Source organism: Podarcis tiliguerta (genome assembly GCF_965153285.1).
Source record: "Podarcis tiliguerta genome assembly, chromosome: 11".
Lineage (NCBI taxonomy): Eukaryota > Metazoa > Chordata > Lepidosauria > Squamata > Lacertidae > Podarcis > Podarcis tiliguerta.
Window position 1 is genome coordinate 25,097,215 of NC_139544.1, and position 24,773 is coordinate 25,121,987.

General features: G+C 42.1%; 1 protein-coding gene across 2 annotated transcripts; it reads right to left on the reverse strand.

The window, feature by feature from the left end:
- Positions 1-8,858: 8,858 nt before the first annotated feature.
- On the reverse strand, positions 8,859-23,848 carry MACIR (macrophage immunometabolism regulator). Of its 2 annotated transcripts, none has more exons than XM_083404401.1 (2): positions 23,635-23,848; positions 8,859-11,134 (listed from the first exon to the last, which is right to left on the reverse strand). In XM_083404401.1, exon 2 carries the CDS (start codon positions 11,111-11,113, stop codon positions 10,487-10,489), a length of 627 nt encoding a protein of 208 aa, XP_083260527.1. In that variant the 5' UTR covers positions 11,114-11,134; positions 23,635-23,848; the 3' UTR covers positions 8,859-10,486. The 2 variants fall into 2 exon arrangements, with proteins under 2 accessions (XP_083260527.1, XP_083260528.1); XM_083404402.1 differs by having other exon boundaries at positions 23,639-23,716.
- Positions 23,849-24,773: the final 925 nt, after the last annotated feature.

Genomic DNA, 24,773 nt, shown 5'->3' on the forward strand with positions numbered 1-24,773 from the left:
CATACCGCTCAGAATTTTCATGTTACTAGACATTTCTCTTTGAAGCGAAGCAGTGACAATCTAGAAACAGTTACACATAAACGTTTTGTACAGGCGATATGGTGCAATGGTTATCAACTAGGACTAATCCTTGCTCAGCCACTAAACTCAATGGCTGACCACTTACTGTATCTGAAAATAAAGATGAAGAGGACCACATATGCTGCCTTGAGGTCTTTGGAGGAAAGGCAAGTTATAAATACAAAAAGCTATGGTGTTATCGTGCGAGTTTGTATGAAAACACCCACCTATCTTTGGGTGGTCTCTGAATAGTTGACATTCATGGGAGTGTTTATGAGCAATTTGTATGGCTGAGCACCCAAACTGCCCTACCAGAGGGCTTTACCATTTGGATAATTGCCTGAGGCTGCTTCGAGAACTGCATTGCAGAATGTGAATTAAGAATAATTTTACAAGACGGCTACGTTTCGGTTCTCGGGAATGTTCAAATTTGATAAATTCGTACTGAATCAATTCTTTCCCCCCATTGCAACTCTGGAGTGATCAGCTTTTTAACATCTGCATCCTCGTTCTTGCACACATACACAAAGAGAGAATGCAAAGGAGAGGCACCAAGAGGAGATAAAAGCAGCCAGGTTCACAAAGCGCAGTGTCCTTGTGTGACCCCTATAGCATGCTGGCTAACACGCCCGGCAGCTATTAGATGATGTGGACTGACACACACAGTTCCTACTGTCAGCAGTGGAATGTCACAATGGAAAACATAAATAATGCTTCCTGACACTTGGCAGATAAACGGCTTTAGAATCCTCCCCCTCCCGCACCACCTATCACCATGTACAGGGATTCACTAATGAAAAACAGGGATTAAAGGCTGTCAATCACATGACAAGTCTGGGGAACTGTTGAAGTTAAGGCACAGACAGGTAGAGAAGAAAAGCTTGCCGGTCCTCAAACTCATTTTATTTTCAATCTGCGTTTTACTAAACTGCTAATTTTTTGGTTTAGGTTTTGTAATTGGATTGCCTTGCATGCATTTTTAGAATGCATTTTGTTTTATGTTGCTGCAGTTGCGTGCGGAAGCGGCCTTGAGAAGCCCTTGCAGTGTAGCATAATGGTTAAGAGTGTTGGCTTGAGACCATAGTTCAAATCCTTATTCTACCATGAAGCTCATTTGGACCAGTTGCTGTCTCTCAGTCTAAGTTGGGAGGCTAAAATGGGGAGCACCACCTTGAGATCCTTGGAGGAAAGGCAGGATAGGTAAGGTAAAGGGACCCCTGACCATTAGGTCCAGTCGAGACCGACTCTGGAGTTGCAGCGCTCACCTTGCTTTACTGTCCGAGGGAGCCGGCGTACAGCTTCCGGGTCATGTGGCCAGCATGACTAAGCCGCTTCTGGCGAATCAGAGCAGCGCACTGAAACGCCGCTTACCTTCCCGCGTGAGCGGTACCTATTTATCTACTTGCACTGGCGTGCTTTCGAACTGCTAGGTTGGCAGGAGCAGGGACCGAGCAACGGGAACTCACCCCGTCACGGGGATTCGAACTGCCGACCTTCTGATCAGCAAGTCCTAGGCTCTGTGGTTTAGCCCACAGCGCCACCCGCGTCCCAGGCATGGAATAATAAAAAGAAACAAATGTAACTTCTAAAATAAATAAGCAATATTTTATTTTTGCCCCTGCTGTAGAAGTCACTGCATCTTTATGTTAATATTTTTACTGAACTTCAAAAGTCAAAGTGAATACGCTACAGGAGCAACACTTTTATTTTTGAAATTCAATTAAAAATACAATTCATCATGTCTTCTGACTTTAAAATTAACCTTAACGATTTATTTTGGTTCTATTATTAAACAAAGTTACAATTGGTTGCACCTTTCTGGCATTAAAATTAGTTATAACATTCTCTCCCACTGGTGTCTTCATTATACTTCCTCTGCCTTCTACGCACGCTGATTTAGCCTGATTCAGACACTGACAAGCACTGCCTTGTTTTTGATGAAATGCATATTTAATCTTGAGGGCTCAACACCACAGCTCTGATGGCTGCTGATGTGGTTTGGTCAGGTCATGCGGCAAGACACGGCTGCAAGCCTGAAAGCCCCATCACATGGAAGCAATTTTTCACCAACAGCCACACCGTGCTATTTTATTAACTTAAGCTAATGCTCATGTGTTTTTGTTTTTTTAAAAAGAACAACTGGAAAATAGCTTAACATTAATGGGACTGTCACCACCCTGTCCTATATTTCCACCGATGTTGTCCGCCCTTTTCCCTTCCTCTCTCTTTATTTGCCCACCATTTTATTGTGATTTAATTGATTTTCATGCTATTTCAATACAGGATTTCCAGAATAAGCAGGCCAACAAACATAACAGGAGCTGTTCCTCTATTTTCAGCTGATTTCAAAGACGGTGGTCATATGATTGGCTTTAGCACATCTTTGCTGCACCTATTTTGGGCTCCTTTGCAACAATGTGCTGAATCAGTTGTGGTGATGCGCTAAATCCAACACACAGCTGGCTCAGAAATCAATAAAGTCAACTTGAGTTGATTTCACCATGTCAAGAAAAGAAAAGAGCCAGAAAGGTTCATCCTTTATCATTTGAATAACAAACTAATTTTAAGGGTTCAAAAACTTAGGGAACGATTTGGAAAACATTACTTTTCGTCTCATTTGAGTACCTGTACATATTGATAAAAGTGTCTACTGTGTTATACAGTGGTACCTTTGGTTTACGAACTTAATCCATTCCGGAAGTTCATTCTTAAACCAAAGCGTTCTTAAACCAAGGCGTGCTTCCCCATAGCAGCAGGGGACTCAATTTACAAATGAAACACACTCAACAGGAAGCGAAACATGTTCTTATTCCAAGGCAAAGTTCACAAACCGAAACATCTACTTCCGGGTTTGCAGCGTTCTTAATCCAAGTTGTTCACAAACTAAGCTGTTCTTAAACCAATGTACCACTGTACTTTGGGAAGCCAAGGATCTTATTTTCAAAATTTGTGGTTAAGTTTGCATTTCCTAAGAGATTACATGAAACCTTCAGATAAGAGGTAGGGAACCTGTGGTCCTCCAGGGGTTACTGACTTACAACTTCCATCATTCCTGACCATCGGCCATGGGGCTGATGGAAGTTGGAGCTCAACAACTTTTGCTTCTCTACTCCTGCTTTATATGTTTTGTAGGATGCTGGTGGTGTTCTCATATTTAGACTTTCAACTGGACAACTGCCCTAACGTGAGTGTTAATAGCCAGTTGGACATGATCAACCCAGCGAATGCTGCTTTTTAGATAACATGTCCTTGGCAATAATGAGTAAACTATCTAATTTAGCTTGTCTCAAAGCATAACACGTACTCATGCTATGAAATGCCACTTCTGTTTCCCCACTCACCTCCGCTTTTTCTCTCTACCTACTGATAAGATTTGAGACTTGTGTTTTTCTGTTCAACGTAGCTGAATATAGCTCAGCTTGTTAACCAGATATAAGCAGCCTACAGTATTTCACATGCTCAAGGTTGCGCATTAATCATGAACGGCATTTAAGTCTAGTTTCCCCTTTCCTCTACACTGTTTTAAGAGAGATAAAATGCCCCAGAACCTAAATCTTTTTATTTCCCTCTTGACAAACAAAATCCAATTAAGCACACTTTTTGAAGTCTATATAAACACCTCTGAAATTTCCCCTGTAGAAATTGCTCACTAAAGAGATTCTCATTTGTTCCACAGACATTTTGCCTTCTGGCTCAGGTTCAGCTCATTTAATCATGGAAGCCACCACACTGGATTGGATGTGGAAGCCTACAGCTGTTTTGAGAGATAGATCTGTACTTCAACAAGCTTTGGGAGGGTGGAAGGGAAGAAGATGGCAATGTGCACGGATATATTTTTTCAAAAACAAGCGAACACCCCACACAGCATTTCCTTTGAAGAAAAGCCAAAAATAGAAGTTTACAGACAATGACAAACATCTATCATCCTTTTCATTCTGGGTCCAGGCACTTTACTATGCACACAAGTATTCAGTGATCCAGTAAATGGGTATCTGACTAAAATGATGATGTGTAGGTTGCAGTTTTCATGATCTATCACTGCTGTTCCTTTAAGAGGAAAGAGTATCAGCTCACAACACTCAGCAATGCTGCAGGACAAGCAAGAGGAAATATAGCAAATTCAAAGAAGCGACACTGTGGTGTGACTGAAAGGTTTTCCATAGCACATGTCTTAACTCAGCACATTCAAAGTATGGGCTACACCAAGCTTTCTGGAGAAATGGGTACTCCTATTATCTCCCTGGAAGTAGTAATAGAGTGACTAGGTTTAATAGCATCTAACCCACAATTTGACTTGTTAGGGTATTGCCCCCAGAAATGTTTCACCACATTTCTGCTCTGGAATATCCTGCCTTTTAAAATCCTTTTACCCATGGAGATATTAGTTGAAATATGCAGGCAGCATTCTAACCAATTCCTCAAGTAGTAAGTAGAATTTGCTACCATTTCCCAGTGTTCTGACCAAAAGGTAGAAAAACAATAGGATAATTAAACAATCATTTGGCCCCCTTTTTAGTGCTATACAGTGGTACCTCAGGTTACAAACACCTCATGTAACAAACACTTTGGGTTACAGACTCCGCTAACCCGGAAGTAGTACCTCAGGTTAAGAACTTTACCTCAGGATGAGCACAGAAATCGTGTGGTGGCAACGGGAGGCCCCATTAGCTAAAGTGGTACCTCAGGTTAAGAACGGTTTCAAGTTAAAAACAGACATCCGGAACAAATTAAGTTCATAACCAGAGGTACCACTGTACAAGCAAATCTATTAAAAATATTTTAACACACATTGCTTTTATAGATTATTCATGGTTTACAGTGACACTGGCTCACTACAAAATATCTTGCAACACTGCAACACTACAAAATATCTTGCAACAGAAGCATATTTTTTTCATGTGAAAGTGGTAAAGACGTTTTTCCATGGGAGATGTTACCACACACACCCCCTTCAGCATAAAACTGGCCTTGCTTAATTGATGTTAATCTATTTGAAGCCCCAATATTTCCTTCTTTCCTCCTCAACGCGACATTTACTCTTCACCACAGCCTGGTACATCCCTGTACTGTACTGTTCTCTCCCATTCTTGCTTTAAAGCTTAATCCATTTGCAGACGGCACATCGCACAGTGCCTCTGAAAAAACTACTCCAGCAATTTGCTCCAAAAATAGAATGCTAAAAGCACTCGGAACGCGCTTGTGGAAACTGTGTATGTGTAAGAGGCAGAGGGAGAAACAAGATAATGTGCAGTCCTGCAGAAAGCTGTGGCTTTCTCCCACTTTTCATTAGGTGTTCAAACCACTAATGGGTAGCTGGAGTTCTTACGGGTAACCCTTGCTCATATCTCTTTGTCCTTCAGAGAAAGAAAGTTCACCATCTTCGACAACAATAGCAAATGACTAAACATTGTGGATTAGGTAACATCACCGACCCAGAGTACACAAAACAGGGTATAACAGTTGTGGATGAATCATTAGGAGTGTGCAAGTTCTAGGTTGCAACAATAAGCTATTATCTTCTTTCACATAGTATTTTATAGGGATCAAGAAGATTTAAAAACAACCACCATCGCCTTAGGATCACTTGTCAGGAAACCATACAAAATTATATCCTGAAGCATTGGGAGGGTGGAAGGATGTTCCTAGATGCCAAAGCTGTCTTTTCTTTGCTCAGACGTGTACTCTTAAAAGGTGCCTTATGCTTCCTTCCTACAGATTCCTGTAAAACTTAATAACCACCTAGATATAAATGCTTAAGAATTCCCAACACAAAACAAAGATTTTTAAAAGGGGGGCATTGCTGCTGGAAGGGAAGAGGAAACAAAAGTTACATGAAGAAGCTTGTATTTATGATCAGTGAATTAAATAAAGCCTACTGCAGGCCTGTGTTTAGAGCCCAGCAAAAAAACTGCATATCACCTTCTTAAATAACTCTGATAGTTACCCAAAGCTTCATGGAGTCAGAATCCAGTAGTCAAGATTCAACAGAAAACAGAGGGATAGGGGGAGATAATTACTCATATATGTCAGATTGCCAAGCACATTACTGAGCTGGTAACTATTAACTATAGAAGTGCTCAAACGGTTAGCGCAAGGTTTACTTTCACAAAGAATAGATAGAGATTGAGGATGTTAGCTACACTTGTTCTTTGACTGAGCACCGCACCCGGTGACCCTTAATATTTTGCACATCTTCTTTTTCATACCTGCTAACATTTTACAAAGGCTCCGTCTCCCGATGTCCACGCTCCACATATAATTGTTTATCCACATCCTCAAATCCATGCTGAAATCTAATCCAAGAGATATAGATGCAGGTTTCATTATTTACATTCAATATAAGAACTGAGGAGAATTCAGTTCAGTCCACAAACAAGCTGACCTAATTCTTACCTCCAGGACTCGTACACAGATTGGAAAACCAATACTGTTTAGATTCTATACCTCTCCAAAATTTGCATGACAGTTCTTAGCTCAATAAACACTCCCAAATGCAATTAAACAACAACAACAAAAATGGGTATTTTAGAAAATACTGTTATAAAAGTTTACATTGACATACAAAAACATATTTAAACTAAAGCAGAGCTTTGTGGGTTGTTTTTTTAATCAAATTAATGTGGAAATGGGACATAACAGATACAAGAATAAACATATACAAAACCGACCATTTCCAGATTTATATTAAATTCAAAGGCCTGAACATTGAATTAAAGTTTTTCTTCTCTGATTGGAAATTCTGAACTTAATTGGCTTTGCAATAGTCTTTGAGGAGCGTATCTTACACCACAGTCTCTCCCGATATTTCCATGGAAGGCTCTCATGTCAATGGAACAAACTTCCCAGTAAATGAGCTTAGGATTGCAGGCTTTGCATAAATTGTAGAGGAGCTGAGACTTGGCAGCCTGCCACGCTTTCATCTAGCAGTGGATCTCTTGCACAAATTCCTAGCTGCTGCTAAGATGATATACGGAATCTCAAAGGAGAATAAACATGCATTAACATATTTAAGTTATGGATTGCAAAGAACAAAAGCAGGCTTGGACGTAACAGAAAGCCTTCAAACGAATTAAGGAAGTGACTTCTTTTCTTTGGGTAGCATCAAGATCCAAAAATATGCAGAGATGGCTGTGAAAACTTAAAAAGTCTTCTACCCAGTCCTAAAATAAATTGAGCACACGTGTCAACATTTAACGGCTGCAGATTGTCATATGCAGCTACAACTGCAGCCTATTTGCCTGTTATGAGATCTACAGCTGAGGCTATTGAACCTATTTGTTCTTCACCCAACAGGTGATGAAAGCACTACAGCAGCACTGATCACCTGTGGGTAGTCAGGAGGGAGATAAACCACCTACTTCCTCTCCCTTCCCCATGTAACAGTTGATTGTCACGGCCAGGTAACAGCACAACTATCTTCTAGCACACATGCCACCCTCCCCACAGAACTTACATGGAGGGATTTCCTTCCAGCATCCTTTGAACTCCTTAATATGGAAGATCAGTGATGGAAAACCTGTTTTCACTTGAAGGTTTCTTTCACTGGATTGGGATGCATGAGTCTAAAGTATACAGGGCGTATTAAACTCTTCGCTAGAGTGAAGTCAAAAACCCTATTCCAGTGGTGCCTGTCTACCAGCCCCAGCTGGCAGGGCAGATGATCAGAGATGATGGGGGGTCCAATACCTCTGGAAGGTTATCCTTGCCCTGTGCACACTTGTATGGGGAATAAACTTCACTGAACTCAGTGGGACTGACTTCCCAATAAGCACAGTAAGAACTGTGTCGCACGTGACGTACAAAAAGGGGGGAAATGCTCAACCAGATGGAAGAAGCATTCCTTCTATATTGAGACATTGTTTCAAGGACCCAAATATCTGCACGTTTTTCTTTCACCAGTGAGACAAGCCTTTAATTGTATTAGAACTAAACAAACAATAAAAAGAACGGGAACAGTGTGGCAGCTGTAGAGGAATTCCTAGTGTGAGCCTGAATAGCAATTCCTGATTTAACTTGACTGCTGCAAAGAATTACAATAGCTCATATAATAATAGATTGCTTTGAATCAGGGTTCTGTCAAAACCCCGAGAGCATTTCTCTCCTAACAAATGTTTCTTGCAGGATATCTAGAATAGGTGAATTTGGAAATGACGGACCGATTTAAAATTGGGTGAAGATATTATGTGGTAGTTAAAATTACTTCAGTCTACCAATGCTCTGGTTTTGCTGATAGGAACAGGACTGAAGCTCCACTTGCATGTTAGTCCTCCTGTGCGGAGAGATAATAAATGGAGAAGGACCATGTTTCCGGGTCCTACACCCACAGTCCATCCATCACCCCTATATCTATCTTGGCCCAGCTTTCTGACTTCCATGTTTCATGAAGGTCTTAAGGGGGAACCAGCTCCTTCAGTGGAGATCGAAAGTGAAGTCAGCTTGGACAGCACAAACCTTCCTATGTCTTGCAGGGTAAGCTAGAATTGTCTGTTTCTTTGCCAAAAGAAGACCACTTTGCACATGACCACAAGGGGCTGCTTTGGGAGTTATCCATTTTACACAGTAACAAGGTGAGGTGAAGACAAGAAAGTTTGCAGCTCATCTTCTTCATAAAAACCCTCCCATGTACAATATCACCAAGAGAGGGAAACAGCAGAGTGAACTGAGCTGTACACAAACACAGCTTGCAGCATTTCTTGCTATTACAATGTTGGGGGGTGGGGGAAGGGAGTGTTGCCACACACTTTAGGCACATCACCAAGTGTCTAACTCTCAAAGCAACAACACACACCAGGACCATATAAAAGTATGCACGTCATCCTTTTTATTTCATAGTCAACAATGTCGTTCCACAGGGTAAAATCAATAAATAATGTTTAATCAATAAGTGTAAAAACCCTCTTTGGCATTGGACGGTATTCTTCTGGTCAAACTAAAAGCTATTTAGGAATAGTTTCTTAAGAAATCATTCTTCACTACAATATAACGGTGCAAGTTGTAATAATTACTAGCGCTCCCTCAAAGTTAAACATAATCTTTTGACAGATTCTGCAGGTTCGACATAACTGTGGGGGAAAGGTGTCAAAGATGAGACAAAGCCTAGTTTTCCAAACCATATGCTCCCTTCGCCAATTCATCCCAAGAGACAAATAACCCTGTCTTTCTACTCAGAAAAGTTAGAACTGTGCCAGGAATTATTATTATTATTATTATTTTTAAATGATTTTGTTTCACAGTCAATTTCTTCAAAATTGAAGCTTTCACTTCTAAATAACTTACAGATCAAAAACATTAAATGGTTGTACACTGCTTCAGTAATAAACTGCACATCCTAAAGAGACTAACAAACAAAATTATCCATTATTTTTAAATGCTATGGTTAAGCCAAGATAAATTAGGATATTTTTTTTTTTGACATGATTTTTCAAAGAAACATTTTAAATCAGTGCATTCGACATGATTCATAATCCAGTAAAAGCCTTCAAGGCTTTTTTAAAAACAAACGAACAAACCCAAATCCAGGTTTAAAAAGTAGTATTCAGTGCTGTAAATAAACTGGAATGTTCAGGTGCAGTGCTAAAATGTGGTCTAGCAAGACCCTCCCCGCAACAATAATAATGTAATATGGTAGTTCTAGAATCTAAACTAGTATTTGTATACCGCAGATGCAGATGCAGCTGTTCACGATGTATATACACAACATAAAGATCCTCATGTAGGTGTTAAGACTTTTTTTTAAAGAAACAAACAAAACTAAATTAAAATCAATTAATGTTTGCCTTCCAATATTCCATTTTTCTCCAAAACAGTTGAAGTTTGTTTTATTTTTAATTACAATGAAATCAATTTGAAATTGAAAAGTAATTCAATTACATTTTTTTAAAAGTTGTAGTAACTTAAGTACTCAGGCTTAATTTCATCATTGATTTTTTTATTTTATTTTTTGCTTTTCGTTTTGCTTTTTCCCCAGTGCAAAACCAGTTACGGCAAATTAAACTGGATTCTTTTAAAGAGCACATGGGATTACTCAAACGTATTTTTCCTATGATGCAAAAGTCATTACATTTACACACATATGCTTAGTATTAAGTAAGAGTGTAGTTCAGTGCTTATCCATGAGTAATTTCTTACAGCGAGTCCAGTTAGAAACAGAAGTCATAGTACACCGATTTCCGAATTTATATCGTCACGAGTCCAGGTATCCATGTGCAAAACCCCCTGTTTTGTTATACTGTTCTAAAGATATCTGCAGACAGAATTTCCAAGTAGTTCCTTCCACGTGATTTCCACCCCATGCTATCTTCATAATCTTACTCATACAAACAGCGGTCTGGTAACACTTTGCTGCTGCAGCCAAGAACCCCGTGCATGGCTTGTCCACCTTGTAAAGAGCTTTTTGATGTGAAGATGAGCCAAGGGCAATTGATCTTCATGTGTTGTTCTGAGCAAACATACGGTCCCCTCTTAGGGTGAGGTGTTGGAGCTGATACTGAAGAACGTCTGTGTCGGCTGGTTCCTTGATGTTCATTCTGTCCAGATTGAGGTAGTCTAGGGATTTAGAGTGAGCCCTTTTACCCTTGAAAAGGCAAAGAGGCAAAGGACCGTGAAAAGCCTTGTAGGGTTCATAAGGTAGTGGCTTGGTGCATTTATCCCCTGAGCTGGGCATCCGCCGCCTTCTCCGGCCATTGATTGCCGGGATCTCGTAAGGCTGGTAGTACCTGCTTCTGGCTTTACACACCCGGGAGGAGCGGGAAAGTCCTGAATCGAGCTGTTTGGAACGCAAAGTAGGCACTACTGCTTCGACTTTGTTCTCCTCCCCTACAGTGCACTTCTGAGCTAATTTCAGCAACTCCTCCCCTGTGGTGAAGCCAACCAAATAGTTAGAATCCATGTGGAGGATCTGGTAGCCTGAAACAGTCTGGCGCATCGGCGAACATGGGGTGCTGGAGCAGCGAGGTTTCTCGGACTCGGCCTTGCCGGTGGCACTCACATCAGCAATAGGCAACGGGAGAGTAGCTAGGATAGACCTGGACTCCCCATTAATGTCAACTTCCATTTTAAATATGAATCGGCTAGCCTGGAAATACAAAAACAAAACAAAAAAGCAGTTTGATTAGTGTGTTGCAACGCACAGAGTGACATAATAACAATAATAATAATAATAATAATAATAATAATAATAATAATAATAATTTTTATTTATACCCGCCCTCCCCAGCCAAGGCCGGGCTCAGGGCGGCTAACAAGCAATAATAAAAACAAGTTGAATGAGTACAACTTAAAAACAAGATTAAAATATAACAATTAAAATATTGAAACATTAAAATATTAAAATGCAGCCTCATCACAGGAGGAGAAAGGAAAAAGGAAAAAGAAAGAGGGGGAGGGAATCAAATTGGCTCGAAGCCAAAGGCCAGGCGGAACAACTCTGTCTTACAGGCCCTGCGGAAAGAAATCAGATCCTGCAGGGCCCTGGTCTCATGAGGCAGAGCGTTCCACCAGGCCGAAGCCAGTGTTGAAAAGGCCCTGGCTCTGGTTGAAGCTAATCTAACTTCCTTAGGGCCTGGGACCACTAGGGTGTTGCTATTTATCAACCTTGAGGCTCTCCGTGGGGCATACTGGGAGAATTTGAGATTTGATTCTTTGGGGCTGCCATTTCTCAAGTGATCCCAAGTTCCAAAGACTAGGCTAGGGTGGAAAACCTGCAGCTTCATGTTTGTGGGGGAAACCTAGGGGGGGGGGGGGAGGACAGTGGGGGGGGAGAGGAAGCCAAAACAGGCAGAGCAATGGAACAAGGCGGGGAGCTGTCTGCAAGCAAACAAGTTCAGACGTCTGGCAAGGAAAAGGGAAACCAGGTGGTGTGGGTGGAGGGAAAAGAGAGCCCCAATGGGCTAAGTGGTAAAAGGAACGTGTGAGGCAAGAGCGATCCATCCCTCCCCTAAGCGAGCGAGGAAGAGGGAGAAAGTGAGAAAGGGGTGGCAGAGAGAGAGAAAGAAGGGGTGGCCTGCCCTGCCCACTTTTGTCATTGGCCCTGCCCACTTCCAACATCCAGTCCCCAAAGGAAAGAAAAAGTTCCCTACCCATGCTTTAGATTTTCATGGGCCAGAGTAAGCCCATGCATTGTAAGAGAGTTGGACTTGGATTCAAGTCCCACTTTTGTCATGAACCTGCCCTGAAACCTTAAAGACCTTGCTTAGCTTTCAGGTCCTGTTCCCAAAATGGGATCTGTGGCCCGTCTACAATGTGAAGCCAGACACAATAACCACTGCAGAACCCCATGGATATGCAAACATTATATACTGTACACAATAAATAAGATTACAGTGAACACTATTCCCAGGTCTTGCCTGGTACTGAAGCCACACAACAGATCAGCTGAAGGCATTTTGACTAAGCCCAACTTGGACGTCTGAAAGATGTAGTACCAGAGACTACTAGCAAAATAGCAGATCTTAAGTTTTCGCATGCTCCCAGTTCAGAAGCTGAACTGGTGGATGTGAAGGTCAAAATATCACTAAGTTTTATTTGAAGACATACACACACATTAAAAAGCAGCTATTTTTCCAGAAGGTATCTTGAGCTTCCTCCTCTGTAGACCTCAGTGAGAACAGCTTCCTCTGAAGCTGGTCTGACCTTGTACATCTCCTATTCAAGAACCACCGAAGCAACTGGTGCATGCCAAGTGAAAAGCTACGAAAGTAATCTAACTACAATCATGTACATTTCTCATTACTTTCAGTGGGACTGCTTATTTATGTAAAAAGTCTGTTTCCACCTCTCAGTGAACATTACCTTTTTAACATCTGGTTTAGAGAGGGAAGAAAATCAGCATGTCCTCACACAAACCTTCCAAAAGTAGATTAAGAGTACGTGATCCATAATCTCTGTTCACTGTGAACTGCTCACAGACAGCTAGCTGCCTGACCCCAAGAGAATCAGCAACCTTGATTGCATCTATCTAGTACCTGACACGACAAAAGCTTCAGGTGAATAGGAAGGCGTCTTTGGAAGTTATTTGCACTAAATCTACTATATGGATGTCAAATCAAGTGGCAAACAATGATAGAGTCTTCCAAACATTTTCCAGTCATTTAGCAGCTTGCTTTATACACACACCAATCAAAAGAAAATATACTCCAAAAGATCTATATTTGTGTCTTCTTTCTCAATCCTACTCACAGTTACTTGGAAACACATTCTGTTGATCTTTCATGGACTTATTTTTACTTTAAGTAAATGTATTTAGGACTAAGATTCCAAGAAAAGGAAGCAAGATATCAGTTTCTAGAACTAAAACCTACAACTTTTATAGCTTTAAGTAAATTTCAAAATGTAGAATTTCATACCAACAAAATACACATTTTAGCTATCTGGTTTATCTTTTTTCAAGCTGTAAAAAGAGCCACATCTCATCTAAACATATGCTCATAAACATTATTATAGAATACATAATATATTGCCAAAATGGAAAGGGGGAAACCTTGAAAGCGAGTTTCAAATACAGTGGTACCTCCTGTTGCGAATGGGATCCATTTGCATCCAGAGGACCGCTTCTGCACATGCGCGTGGCACGTAGAGCGCTTCTGCGCATGCATGCGTGGCGAAACTCAGGGAAATACTTCCGAGTTTGCCGCGTTTGCATCCCAAAGTTTACGTATCCAGAGGGATATGTAAGCGAAGGTACGACTGTATTGTTATGGAAGCTGCAAATGTTGTAGTAATAATGCAACTGAATGGACTTTTCAGTGGTGGCCTCCACTTATGGAATATGCTCTCCCCAGGCACCATCATTGTCTGTCTTTAGGTGCCAGGCAAAAATACTGTTATTTACCCAAGTCTTCGGCCCTTAAATTGGAGGGTTAACTCATTATGTCTATGGCCTCTTGTTGTGCTCATCCTTTTAAGTGGGATGGGTAGAATTCAACATTTATATACGCATATAAATATCTAGACTAAGATTTTAGGTTTTTGTTTTATTGCTGTTGTTATATTTGGTGTTAATGTTTCTTGGGGATTTTTTTCCTATTCAAATGAAATAAATAAATAAATACTGTGACTGGGAACACAGAACATGTGCACGGCATGGATGAAAATAAATCCACTGCAGGTATTGAATAGAAAAAGCCCCTTCCTAGATTTTATACTGTCTTCCTAATATATTCCAGGAAAACTGAAGCTTGGGTCGTATATACTGAAAATACCTTTTGCTCCTCCCCTCTGTTCCACTGCAATTTCAAATGTCAGCAGAGAATTGTCCATTGATTATAACCATCAATGCCCTGTGTCGGGAGAACAAGGACATAACTGTGCCACTCTCAAGGGCCTTGGCCAGTTTGGGAAGGATTTTTATGGTGTGTGTTTTTTCTGAGCTGTTTAGGAGCAAGCAGACTCTCGGGTCAAAAGAACAGGAACCTTTTTGTTTTATACCACAGTTATATGAGAGTAAGCACACTGACTTGGAAGATACACACTTCCTATGCAAAAAGTGCTTTCATGAAGGAGACACTATAAAACAGGGATATCCAACAGGTCGATTGCGATCTACTGGTAGATCCCCATGGTGGATCTCTGACTCCTACCACGCCCCCTCACCCCACCCTCCATTGTTGTATGATCTCTGGAAGGGAAGGCGGAGCTTTCTCTGTGATTTTTGATCCACAGTGATCTTTTTGTGAGTGACTTTACCCCTTTGTCCCTTGCCTTTAACACCCCCCCCCATGGAACTTCCCTCCCAAAAAGCTTTTTTTGTAACCCCTAAAACCCCCAAAACAGAGGTAGATCACTGCCAGTTTTTAATTCTGAGATTGCAGTCTCTTGAGAGTTGGCTATAGAACATTACCCTGAACCTTGGGGAAATGTTAAGACAGAAATAGTTTCCAGATTTCAAAAAATGTACGCCACAGTTCTATATAAACATTTACCTAGGACTAAGTCCCACTGAACATAGCAGGAACGACTTCTGAGTAAGTGAGCACAGGACTGCGCTGCATTTCATACAAACCAGGGCGGCCTTTTGGACGCTGCTGGACTCCAACTCCCATCAGCCCCAGCTGGAATCGTCAGTGGCCAAGAATGATGGGAGCTGGAGTCAAGGAGCAACTGGAAGGACACAGACTCACCGCCCCAATGTAAAACTAGACGGTTAGTAAACTGCACAAAACCTAACATCATCGTTTTGTCCAGGGATGGGGTGAGATGGGGAAACTGCATTCAATCTAAATTTTGGTAATGCCACACCTCCAGCCATTTCGTAACTGGCCTCCATAGCACTTTCTCAAAATTCTAAATATGCCACTGGTCCAGAATGATTGGCAACCACTGAATTATGTGAATGGCTTAAAAAAAGAAGAAGAGTAAGTTAACAGCAGACCTTGATCAGGGTTAGGGAGGCTTTAGCCTCTACACTCCCTGCCCCACAACTACAGTCCCAATATGAACTGTGGGGCCACAGCTTCTATTAACATTTGAAGAAAAACTTCCATTAGTACAGTTTAATACGAATAGGTGGTGCAAAGGGCCCAATCTGGGCCAGGTATACAAGGGGGAGAAAAGGATGAAAGCCCTCCTTACTCCACCAGGTCTTGATCTGGATCACACATGCATATACAGTCACACACACTTGCTTTTAAAAAAGCAATTATGTGAATGGTGTCTTGTCCAGTTTGGCCTCTGACTGACTCCAACTACATTAATCCTAAAATAGTTTCCTCGTGTCAGTCTGATGAGCTAGCAGCCCATGAGATGAATGCAAGAAAAGGCAGCTCTGGAAACAATGGTATCATAAGCATTTTACATCACAATGGAGATTCAGTTTCTGACTATAATGGCAAAACTAAGAACCTTGAGGAATGGTACTGAAACATTCTCAAGATCACAACACAGATTAGGTATGCTTTTACACACACACACACACACACACACACACACACACAAATAAATAAATAAATTGCTACTAAGTAAGAGTGACTGAAGTTGTGTTAGGTTACTACTGAAGGGCAAAGAAAGATTACTGGTTGACTGTAGGTACAAAATTAGAGGTTAACATTTATCTCCAACGGTCAATCTGAAAGTGAAAGGTAGTAAACTAAGCAGATGTTTAATCTCTATTCGAGTTACAGCTCAACACCTCAAGAGGCTTGAAGTCCTCTGAAAGGCAAGTACAAATAAATGCTGAAAATGAGCACATATTCCATAATGCTAAACACACCCATAAAATATTCAAATCTATACTGCATGTGCTTTCACATCCATAGGATTTAGATTAATCGAGAAAGCTGTAGTCTAAAAATCACCTGATATCTTAATGAGGCAGGATTCTCAATATAATGCATCTGCACTTTCAAATGACAAATCGGTCATTTTACTGATTTTATTCCTGGACTCCTAAATATGATTTCATATGATGCTATTTTTCTCTTATTTTTTTTGGTTCAATTCTTGTGTTTTTCACATTTTTATTGTAAGGCGCCTTAAATGGAGGGGTAAAAATAAATACCCTGAGTACAGATAAAGGCAACGGTGCCTAGCAAGAACAACTTGGCTCACTTTCTGCACCAGAATTATGTTCTCATTCAGAGCAACAGTTCTTCAGACTTCTTACTAAGTCCCGACTTACTCTGTGCTGTAGTCAACAAGGCCATCCCATCAGCACAAGGACTTTCATTTGTGCAACTGAACATCCCTTCCCTCTGCCTCCCCCTGCGGGATGGGGGTGGGTGGGGGAAAGAAATTATGTTGTGTGAGCAGAAGTCATTCATGGAAGCATGGCATTTCATGGCATTGCCCTCTGTGTCCCATGCTGCATGCAAAAGCATACCCATGCAAACATCCCACATGCCCAGTCACATTTAAACTTCCAGTGTTAGAAACTAAGATATATAAGCTAGGTGCCAAATGGCTCCTTCAACCAGGGTTACAGTCGCCAAAACGGAATGCCTATTTTCCGTTTTGGGGCCAAATGGCTTGGAAGTCATATTTTTCCATACGACTTTTTGGTTCCTGAAATTCATTCTGATTGTTCAGATAAAATATGGTGGATAGAATTCTCCAGTACAGTAGTACCTCGGGTTAAGTACTTAATTCGTTCCGGAGGTCTGTTCTTAACCTGAAACTGTTCTTAACCTGAAGCACCACTTTAGCTAATGGGGCCTCCTGCTGCTGCCGCGCCGCCAGAGCACAATTTCTGTTCTCATCCTGAAGCAAAGTTCTTAACCCGAAGCACTATTTCTGGGTTAGCAGAGTCTGTAACCTGAAGCGTATGTAACCTGAGGTACCCTGTATATGCTGCTAGTGTGTGAAAACAGTCAAGATCCAAGGATCCCCAGGCACGCACCTCCAGATGATGGGAAAGTCAGGCATCATCTTAGTGCCTGGGCATCTTCACTCAATTGTAAGTGTCTGATAGCCAAGTGCAAAATGCACCTGGCGCCTAGTGAATTTCTAATGCTAAACGTAGCTACCATGAGTGCTGTTCCACACACATAATAGTGTTGGCATGACGGCAGCACACCTGTCCAGTCTGTGGGTCACTGACATGCCAATATTACACATCCATGGGCCACACATAGTGTGTTACATATGACAGGAAACATGTAGATCACCTGCACTTCCTCCCTGACTTGTGTCACAGAGGATGCATTCTGTTAAAAGTATTTCATGGAAGCCTGACTGCAGGCAGAGGAAAAGCCAATTTGTCAACTTAAGTTACTTGTATTGAGACAGGATTTTAATTTAACTGTTCAGAAACTGTTTACCTCTTAATTCTGTTGTTTATGGTGACTGTTACCTGCTGCAATTTTCTCCTACATTTCAGTGATGTTTTAAGACTCTGCAACTTTTGCTTTCAATCTGGCCTTAAGCATGGTTCCCAACAATGGAAAGGTGTGGTATGGCTATTAGGTATTAGGGAAGTTTTTTTACATCACTACTGCTGTAGAACTCCCACCCATACTGACAAGCTTTTGTAATATTTGCTCATTTTCCCCAGCTTTACTGTACAAATAATACTGGAAGGACACTTGCTTTCCATGTGTTGATGTGCGACGTGTTTTTATACTGAGATATTTGGTATTTGGCATGACAGCTGACACTAAGAGTGTGGTTGTGTGCATTCAGTTCTACATGTATTGCACGTGCAGGTGGCATTTGTGTACAATGTATGTATGTGACATATCTAATAGGTAGACAGGATGAAGTTTTGCATAACTATATATGACAGCAAAATACTGCACACATATGCACACAGAGAAACACTTGTGAGCCCAGAGATGTGTATAAACAAAGAGAACTTCATGTTGGCAGGTGACTGAGGAAGTGTTGGGGATGGGGGAGAAGACAGATTATTATTGATAACCTTGTTCTTACCTTCTCACTATTCACTACAGACAAATAGCTTTTTGTTGCTCTCCTGTAGCCCATACAACTGAAAACAACTTTCTTGACTACGAGCTCTCTCCCAAGAGATTGAAAAGGAAGCATCAGCCAGGACAAGAAATGGGCTGGGATTTCACATGCCATCAACTGCTCCAGAAGCTTCCAGGACACATAACATACATAAATATCCATGAACCTAGGGCAGTCATGTTTTGGCTTTGAAAGGGACAGCAGTCACTGAAGTCCCCAAAAACTGTTGCATGGGCAGTCAGTTTTCTGTTACTGTCCATCTCCTTAGAGGAGAATCCCGGATAATGTATCATTCCATGGAACACAATGTGAAAGCCAATGATGTTAAGAACAGGAAGGTAGTCAGCATCACTGGTCCACAGTTCTATCAAGAAGCACAGTGACCTGAGAACGACCCAAGACTGTCAGACATGAGGATGCGGTTGAAAACGTCATGGAATTCCTTGTTTACATACTCTCAAGTGATGATGGAATTATCTCCTCTAAATACTGCAACTTGTCCATACTGTCCTAAGAAAAGCACAGATTTCTTAGGCCTATATAAGATATCAATTATGTTTCTCACACAGGTGATTATTCAAACTGGTTTATTGTGAAAAGTGAGATCATTTTGGCTAGCCTTAGTCCCTCGCCACTACTATCCCTAAGCAACAGATGTTTCCTAATGCTTGCAGCGTGCAGTTACACTCAAACCCAATGACTGAAAGCTTTTTACGTCATACATGCGCATGCTTGCGTTTTGTGGGATTTTCCAAGCAGAACCACTTGCCTGTATTTGATTAGACAGTTCTGCATGGATCTGGGTACACAGGATATATCATTCTGGCTGCATTAAGCACCCCGGACACAAACTCTGGCACATATAACAAAAGACTATAAATAGCTTTTTCAAATCAGACCTGCAGCATAACAACTCTGGCTGTTTCTTTTAACTGTGATAGTTTTTCACAACTGGGGCTTGCAGTTTTTCTTTTGATGAAATGCTCACTTAACCACCGTAATCACACAGATTAAACCTCTTGAGTCATTTAGCACCCATGCATTAAAACTGCATAGAGGGGCTTCCAAGATGGCACCAGCTAGCCCCACTCCATAGATGCAGACTTCTACAGTCAGTGTCATTCTGAAGCAGAGTCTGGGCGTGGGGTGTGCATATGGGTGTTATATGCGCAGGGCTCCCTTCACTGAGCTAGGAACACTCACTCATTAACACAGTAGATTCATATAGTGGTGCCACAAATGGACAGTACCCAGAAAAGGAGGGGACCTACAGAATGGCTTTTTCTGCAGCACCCTGATTATGGAACTATCTTTCTAGTGAATCTCAAAATGTTTTAATTCACCCAGGCATTGAGTACCTGAAGTTTTTAGCAGTCTTTGAGGTTGCTGATTTGTGTTTTAGTTTGTGTATTATTTAACTTAATGTTGTATGGCTGCCCTGGGCTCCTTCTGAAGGAAGGCTGGGATAAAAACCCAGTAAATATACAACAGTGGAGCCCTATATCCCCCTCATTGGGTCACCTCTGGATTGGTGCCAGTGTCTAGTATGAAAGGTCAGCCAGCATGTACTCAGAAGCCCCTCCACACATTAGTTACCAGAAGAGGACTAATGCAACTTGCAAATCAAATTGCCTTTGTATACTGATGACCATCTGCCATGGATGATTTAGCTGAGTTTCCTGCATTCCACGGGGTTAAGCTAGATGACCCTTCTAACTCTATGATTCTGTGATAAAACCTTTGCTTCATGGGTGCTCCAAAAACGTGCACAAGTGTATTGCAAATGAGATAGTGAAGATGACACAATACACTACACTCCCCATAAACATAATAAACATAAAGCTCAAGGCAGTCTTTGGATTTTGCTAGTTGTATACAGAGCTTCTGGGCCTAAAGAGAACTCAGGATTTTTGCATCCAAGTGGGTTATGATTTGAGATGCAAAATTTCTGGAAGCTTTGTAGCTGTGGGAAAATGAACTTTTCAGTGTGTGACTGTGTGTGTGAAAACATGCAATATTCCCTTTTTTTAAAGCACCCTTTACATATTGAAAGTCAATTTGTTACTTTGGGAACATAAAAAGTATTATGCATAACTCGGTTTGCCATATAATTAACATGTCTGATATATTAGCAGTACAGTTTATTTAGACAATAATTACAAATTGAATTTGTTTTTTAAAGTTTTTGTTAGAAATGTAGCTACAAGCTACTGCTAAACTGTAAGGAACCTAACATCTCTTTGGTTTTGCCTGTCTATGAAGAACAGGCAAACACAGAAACCATTAACATCCAAACACAACCAAAACCAATTATTATTTATCGGGAAATTATTTTATCACCTCCAGTTCTCCACCATGTCAAGCAGACATAAACCATCCATTTCCATATAAAGAGCTGAGAAAAAGGGGATGGAGGACAAAATGAACCGAGTACTATATGAAATTTAATCAGTCTCTTTTTCTAAGCTATCACTATCAGTTCTCTTTCTTCTTATTTGTTATTGTATTAATCACGGGCTTCCAACAATTGAAGATTTTGCCCAGATTGAAACATGCTTCTACTCTTTCAACATGTCAGTTTATTTCTTGATTTGGTGCATTTTCAAACATAGGCCAGCTTATTTTACATGCTGCAAAAAATGGAGGGATCTGAAGTAGGTAATAAACATGAAGACTCAGAGGCTGTGTTGTGTAAAGGCCTTCTCTCTACGTTGCAGGAGGAATATTGCTTGGCAGAATCCCAGACTCCTTGACCAAACACCTGAAGATGTTCTGTGCTCTGCAACATTTCAAAGCACCTTTCCGACACCAAGCCCCAGGTGTACTGCCTGTTTTGTAATCCAGTCAAATGAGGAAGCCATCATCACTTAACATTCTGCCTTTAAATCTTGGATCCAAAGGATCTGTAGCAGCATGAATTGAGTTGCAACAAAATTATTTTGCTCTGTACTTTCTGCCACTCCCAGTAATTTTGAGGCCTAGTCAGAAGGAAAGAAAATGATCCACTAACTATGCCAGCAAGGCCAAGTCCACAAGCAAATAAGGTACTGGATCTTTCTCCCCTGTGCTATGACAATGGCTGTGCCCTTCAAGAGACAGAAATACATCTTCATTTTGCATTTGAGAGTTGAACTCTCTAAGTACAACTCAGGACTTGCCTGTTCTTAGTATACTGGAATAATAAGGATATGAGACTGTACACAGTCTTACATAAGTCTTCTGGTTACACAGTTTTAGAATTCTTTTTTGGGCAGAGTACTAAATATATTAAAAGCTGTTATGAAATATTTTGTTCATAATTCTAAAATAAAATATTTCATAACTCTTTTTTTTCAGAAAAGAACAAAGCAAAATAAAAGGCTTTTGGGGAGGGGATCAGTTTTCCCATGGATTTTCCCAGGCCTTCACATTTCTAGTCGTAGTTGTAGGTATACATTACTGATGATGCTTTGGAGCAGAGGTTTCTGGAATTTCAAAATATGCATAAATATGGGTAGCTTAAGGTGGCAGCAAAGGGGACCTTTGCTAGAAATATGCAATAGTTGTATAATCTGAAAATGTTTTGTACTTGGGCAAGCACCATGGTTTATCATTGCTGTTGAATAAAGGTGTTAACCTTTAACTTCCTTTAAAGCTACAACCTCTCTTTTGCCATGCGTGGCTCCTGGTCGCCAACATGAAGGCACTTCTGCAGAATAGAGATGCAGTGAAAACGGTATGCAACGGTGAAGACCAGGCTCCATGAGAACCGGGTCAAAAAGATTCCAGTCTGTCATGCAGAGGAATCCATGGCTGCCAAGAGCTCTCCATAGTGCTACTTCCTTTTATGGACAATGAGTCAAAGCAGCAGCACCAAGGAGAGTCATTGAAGCACGCTCAGAGAGAGGGAGACAGCACACAAACTACACTTCAGCACTATTCCTTGGCACAGCTTCAGTACTCTAGCTCAGCGATGACAGAGATGCATTTCAGCAGACTGAGAGGCAGAGGCTGCACAGCAGCAGGCAACTAATTTTGGTCACCTTATTCGCTGAAATTAAACTTGCAGTGGGGCAGCACCTGCTTTGTTTTAATGCTTTGCCATTTCTTTCTGCAAGACCTTGGGAAGCACAGAGAGTGTGGTGTAGCTGAACAACGTTGCTACCTACAAAGGCCTGCCATTGTGTAGAAATGTTTGGCATTTTCTTGCAATGGAAAAAAATAGTACATGACGCCTCCCTACACAAAGCACAGAGAGCAGCGCAAGATCAAAGACCCTCATGCCACACTGAAATAAACAAACACACATGGATTGCATCTGTAAGTCTGGACTTCATATTGTATGTAGCATATATTGCTCAACCTAGACAACATCTTACTGCATATACAATTGCAAAATACTGCACCCATCTAAGTACAGCAGTCTTAAGAGAGGTCACACAATACTACATAACTATTGGCATACTCTAGCAGTTTTTTTTTAAAAAAATCCTGCTATCCAGAAGCTAGAGAAGAGAGTGTATGTTCTAAAGCCTGGCACATGTGTTGCAAGGCTGACATTTCTGAGCACATGCCGTATAAAAAAAACCATATGCACATGATTTATGCTCAGTCCGTAGAGACACACTTAACATAATGTATGCAACCTACACAACCTGGAATAGGATTTTTCAGACCGGCACTTGAGGAAAAAACAACAACGCACACACACACTTTGTAAATGCAAATGTATTATCTACTTATGGGCGCACACAAGAACCGTTGGAAACAATATTCATGAAAGCACGAAGGCATTTTGCCTTTCTGACTTGGGCTAGGAGAGCTACATCGCACCAACGAAGCGGACCGCCAGAATCCCGCGGCGTGTAACGAAGGGAGACAAACGTACACACAACCCAAATGTTTACAAGCGCGCGCGCGCCCGCAAATACACACACAGGCGGTGCGCTGCACCTCGGTCGCCGGGCGCGCGCGCCTCCTCGGCCGCTATACCTCCTCGCCTCGCGGGCACGGCTCTCGCCGGAGCCTCACCCAGCCCTTCGTTTCTCCCCGGCTCTGCTCACCGGGCTCTTCCGAGGTGCAAAGGGCGCGCCTTCTTGGCGCATCCGCAGCCGCCGGCCTCTCCTCAGCCCAGCCCAGCCCGACCTTACTCTCCTTGCCGCAGCGGCGGCGGCGCCCCCTCGCTTGCTCGCCTACCTGCCTTCCAGGGTGCCGGGGCCTGAGGGGCCGCGTCCCGGCCGCCGGCGACGCTGCGACGGCGAGCGAGCCAGAGAGGAGAGGCCGGCCGCCCCGCCCCGCGCTCTTATTCCGCGGGCCCGGGGCGGGGATTGTGTGTGGCTGGCGAGGCGGAGGAGCAGCTCCAGCGCCTGCCTCCCCGTCCGCCGGTTCGCTGCTTCTGGCCCGCCCACCGCCGCCTCACTCGCTCGCCTTCCTGCCTTCCTTCCTGGCCGGGCTGGAGGGACGGACTCCGGCCTGCAGGCGGCGCAGGGATTGGTGAGTCCTTGCACCTTCTCAGGCTCGCGGGGGCCTTGGATGGAGCCGCCCTGCGAGATGGCAGTTTCGGGGTCCCTGCGCGCGCCTTTGCGCTCGAGCCACCTGATGGAGCAGGGGGCGACGTCCCCAAGGCGGAAAGGGCAAGTCTTGGGGTGCCTTAAAATAGGGGCGTGGCCAGGATTTATGTAAAGGGAGGGAGGACACGCGCCTGGTCCTCCTCCTCCTCATGGCTCTGTCTAACTGCAGATTCGGGATGAAAGGGCTCCACCTTTAAATTACTTCCGTTGGACCCCAAAGACTCAGAAAAAAAGGCTGCCCCAAATCTTCAGTCATTCGAAAACTAGGAAGCTAAATAATAATAATAATAAAAAAATAATATCGGGGAGTTCCTTTCATGCGGTAAATGAGTCTTGCAAAACTACGTACAAAGAACACACCTGTTTTCATCTTTCTTTTTTTTTAAGTGCTAAGACAAGTTTTCTTGGGTTTGCTGAAAACCTTTTCGGCACTTCCTTCTCAAATTCCTACTTTTTCCAATGCAGTTTTCTTGTGCAGTAAGCATAGACCATTCCTACTTTTAAATATATATTTTTTTATTTACTTGATGGTTGGGGAGCTCTGGCTAGACTCTGTACCTTAAAAGACTAGCAGGTTGGCAGCGTGAGCCTGGCCATTCTTTCCAGGAAGTAAACCACACTATTTCTGTGGTGCACAGACTCTCAGTGCAATCATTTAGAATTGCAGCCTTATTGCAGTGTAACTTTTTCCTTTAGCCCGCGAAAAGTTAGGTAACAGTAAAGGCCTCAAGGTGCCAGAACGATTCCCATCAGGTTATTTTTTAT

Bases quoted from the DNA above. Each gene is read 5' to 3' on its own strand.
- MACIR (XM_083404401.1), bottom strand. From the start codon at position 11,113: ATGGAAGTTGACATTAATGGGGAGTCCAGGTCTATCCTAGCTACTCTC.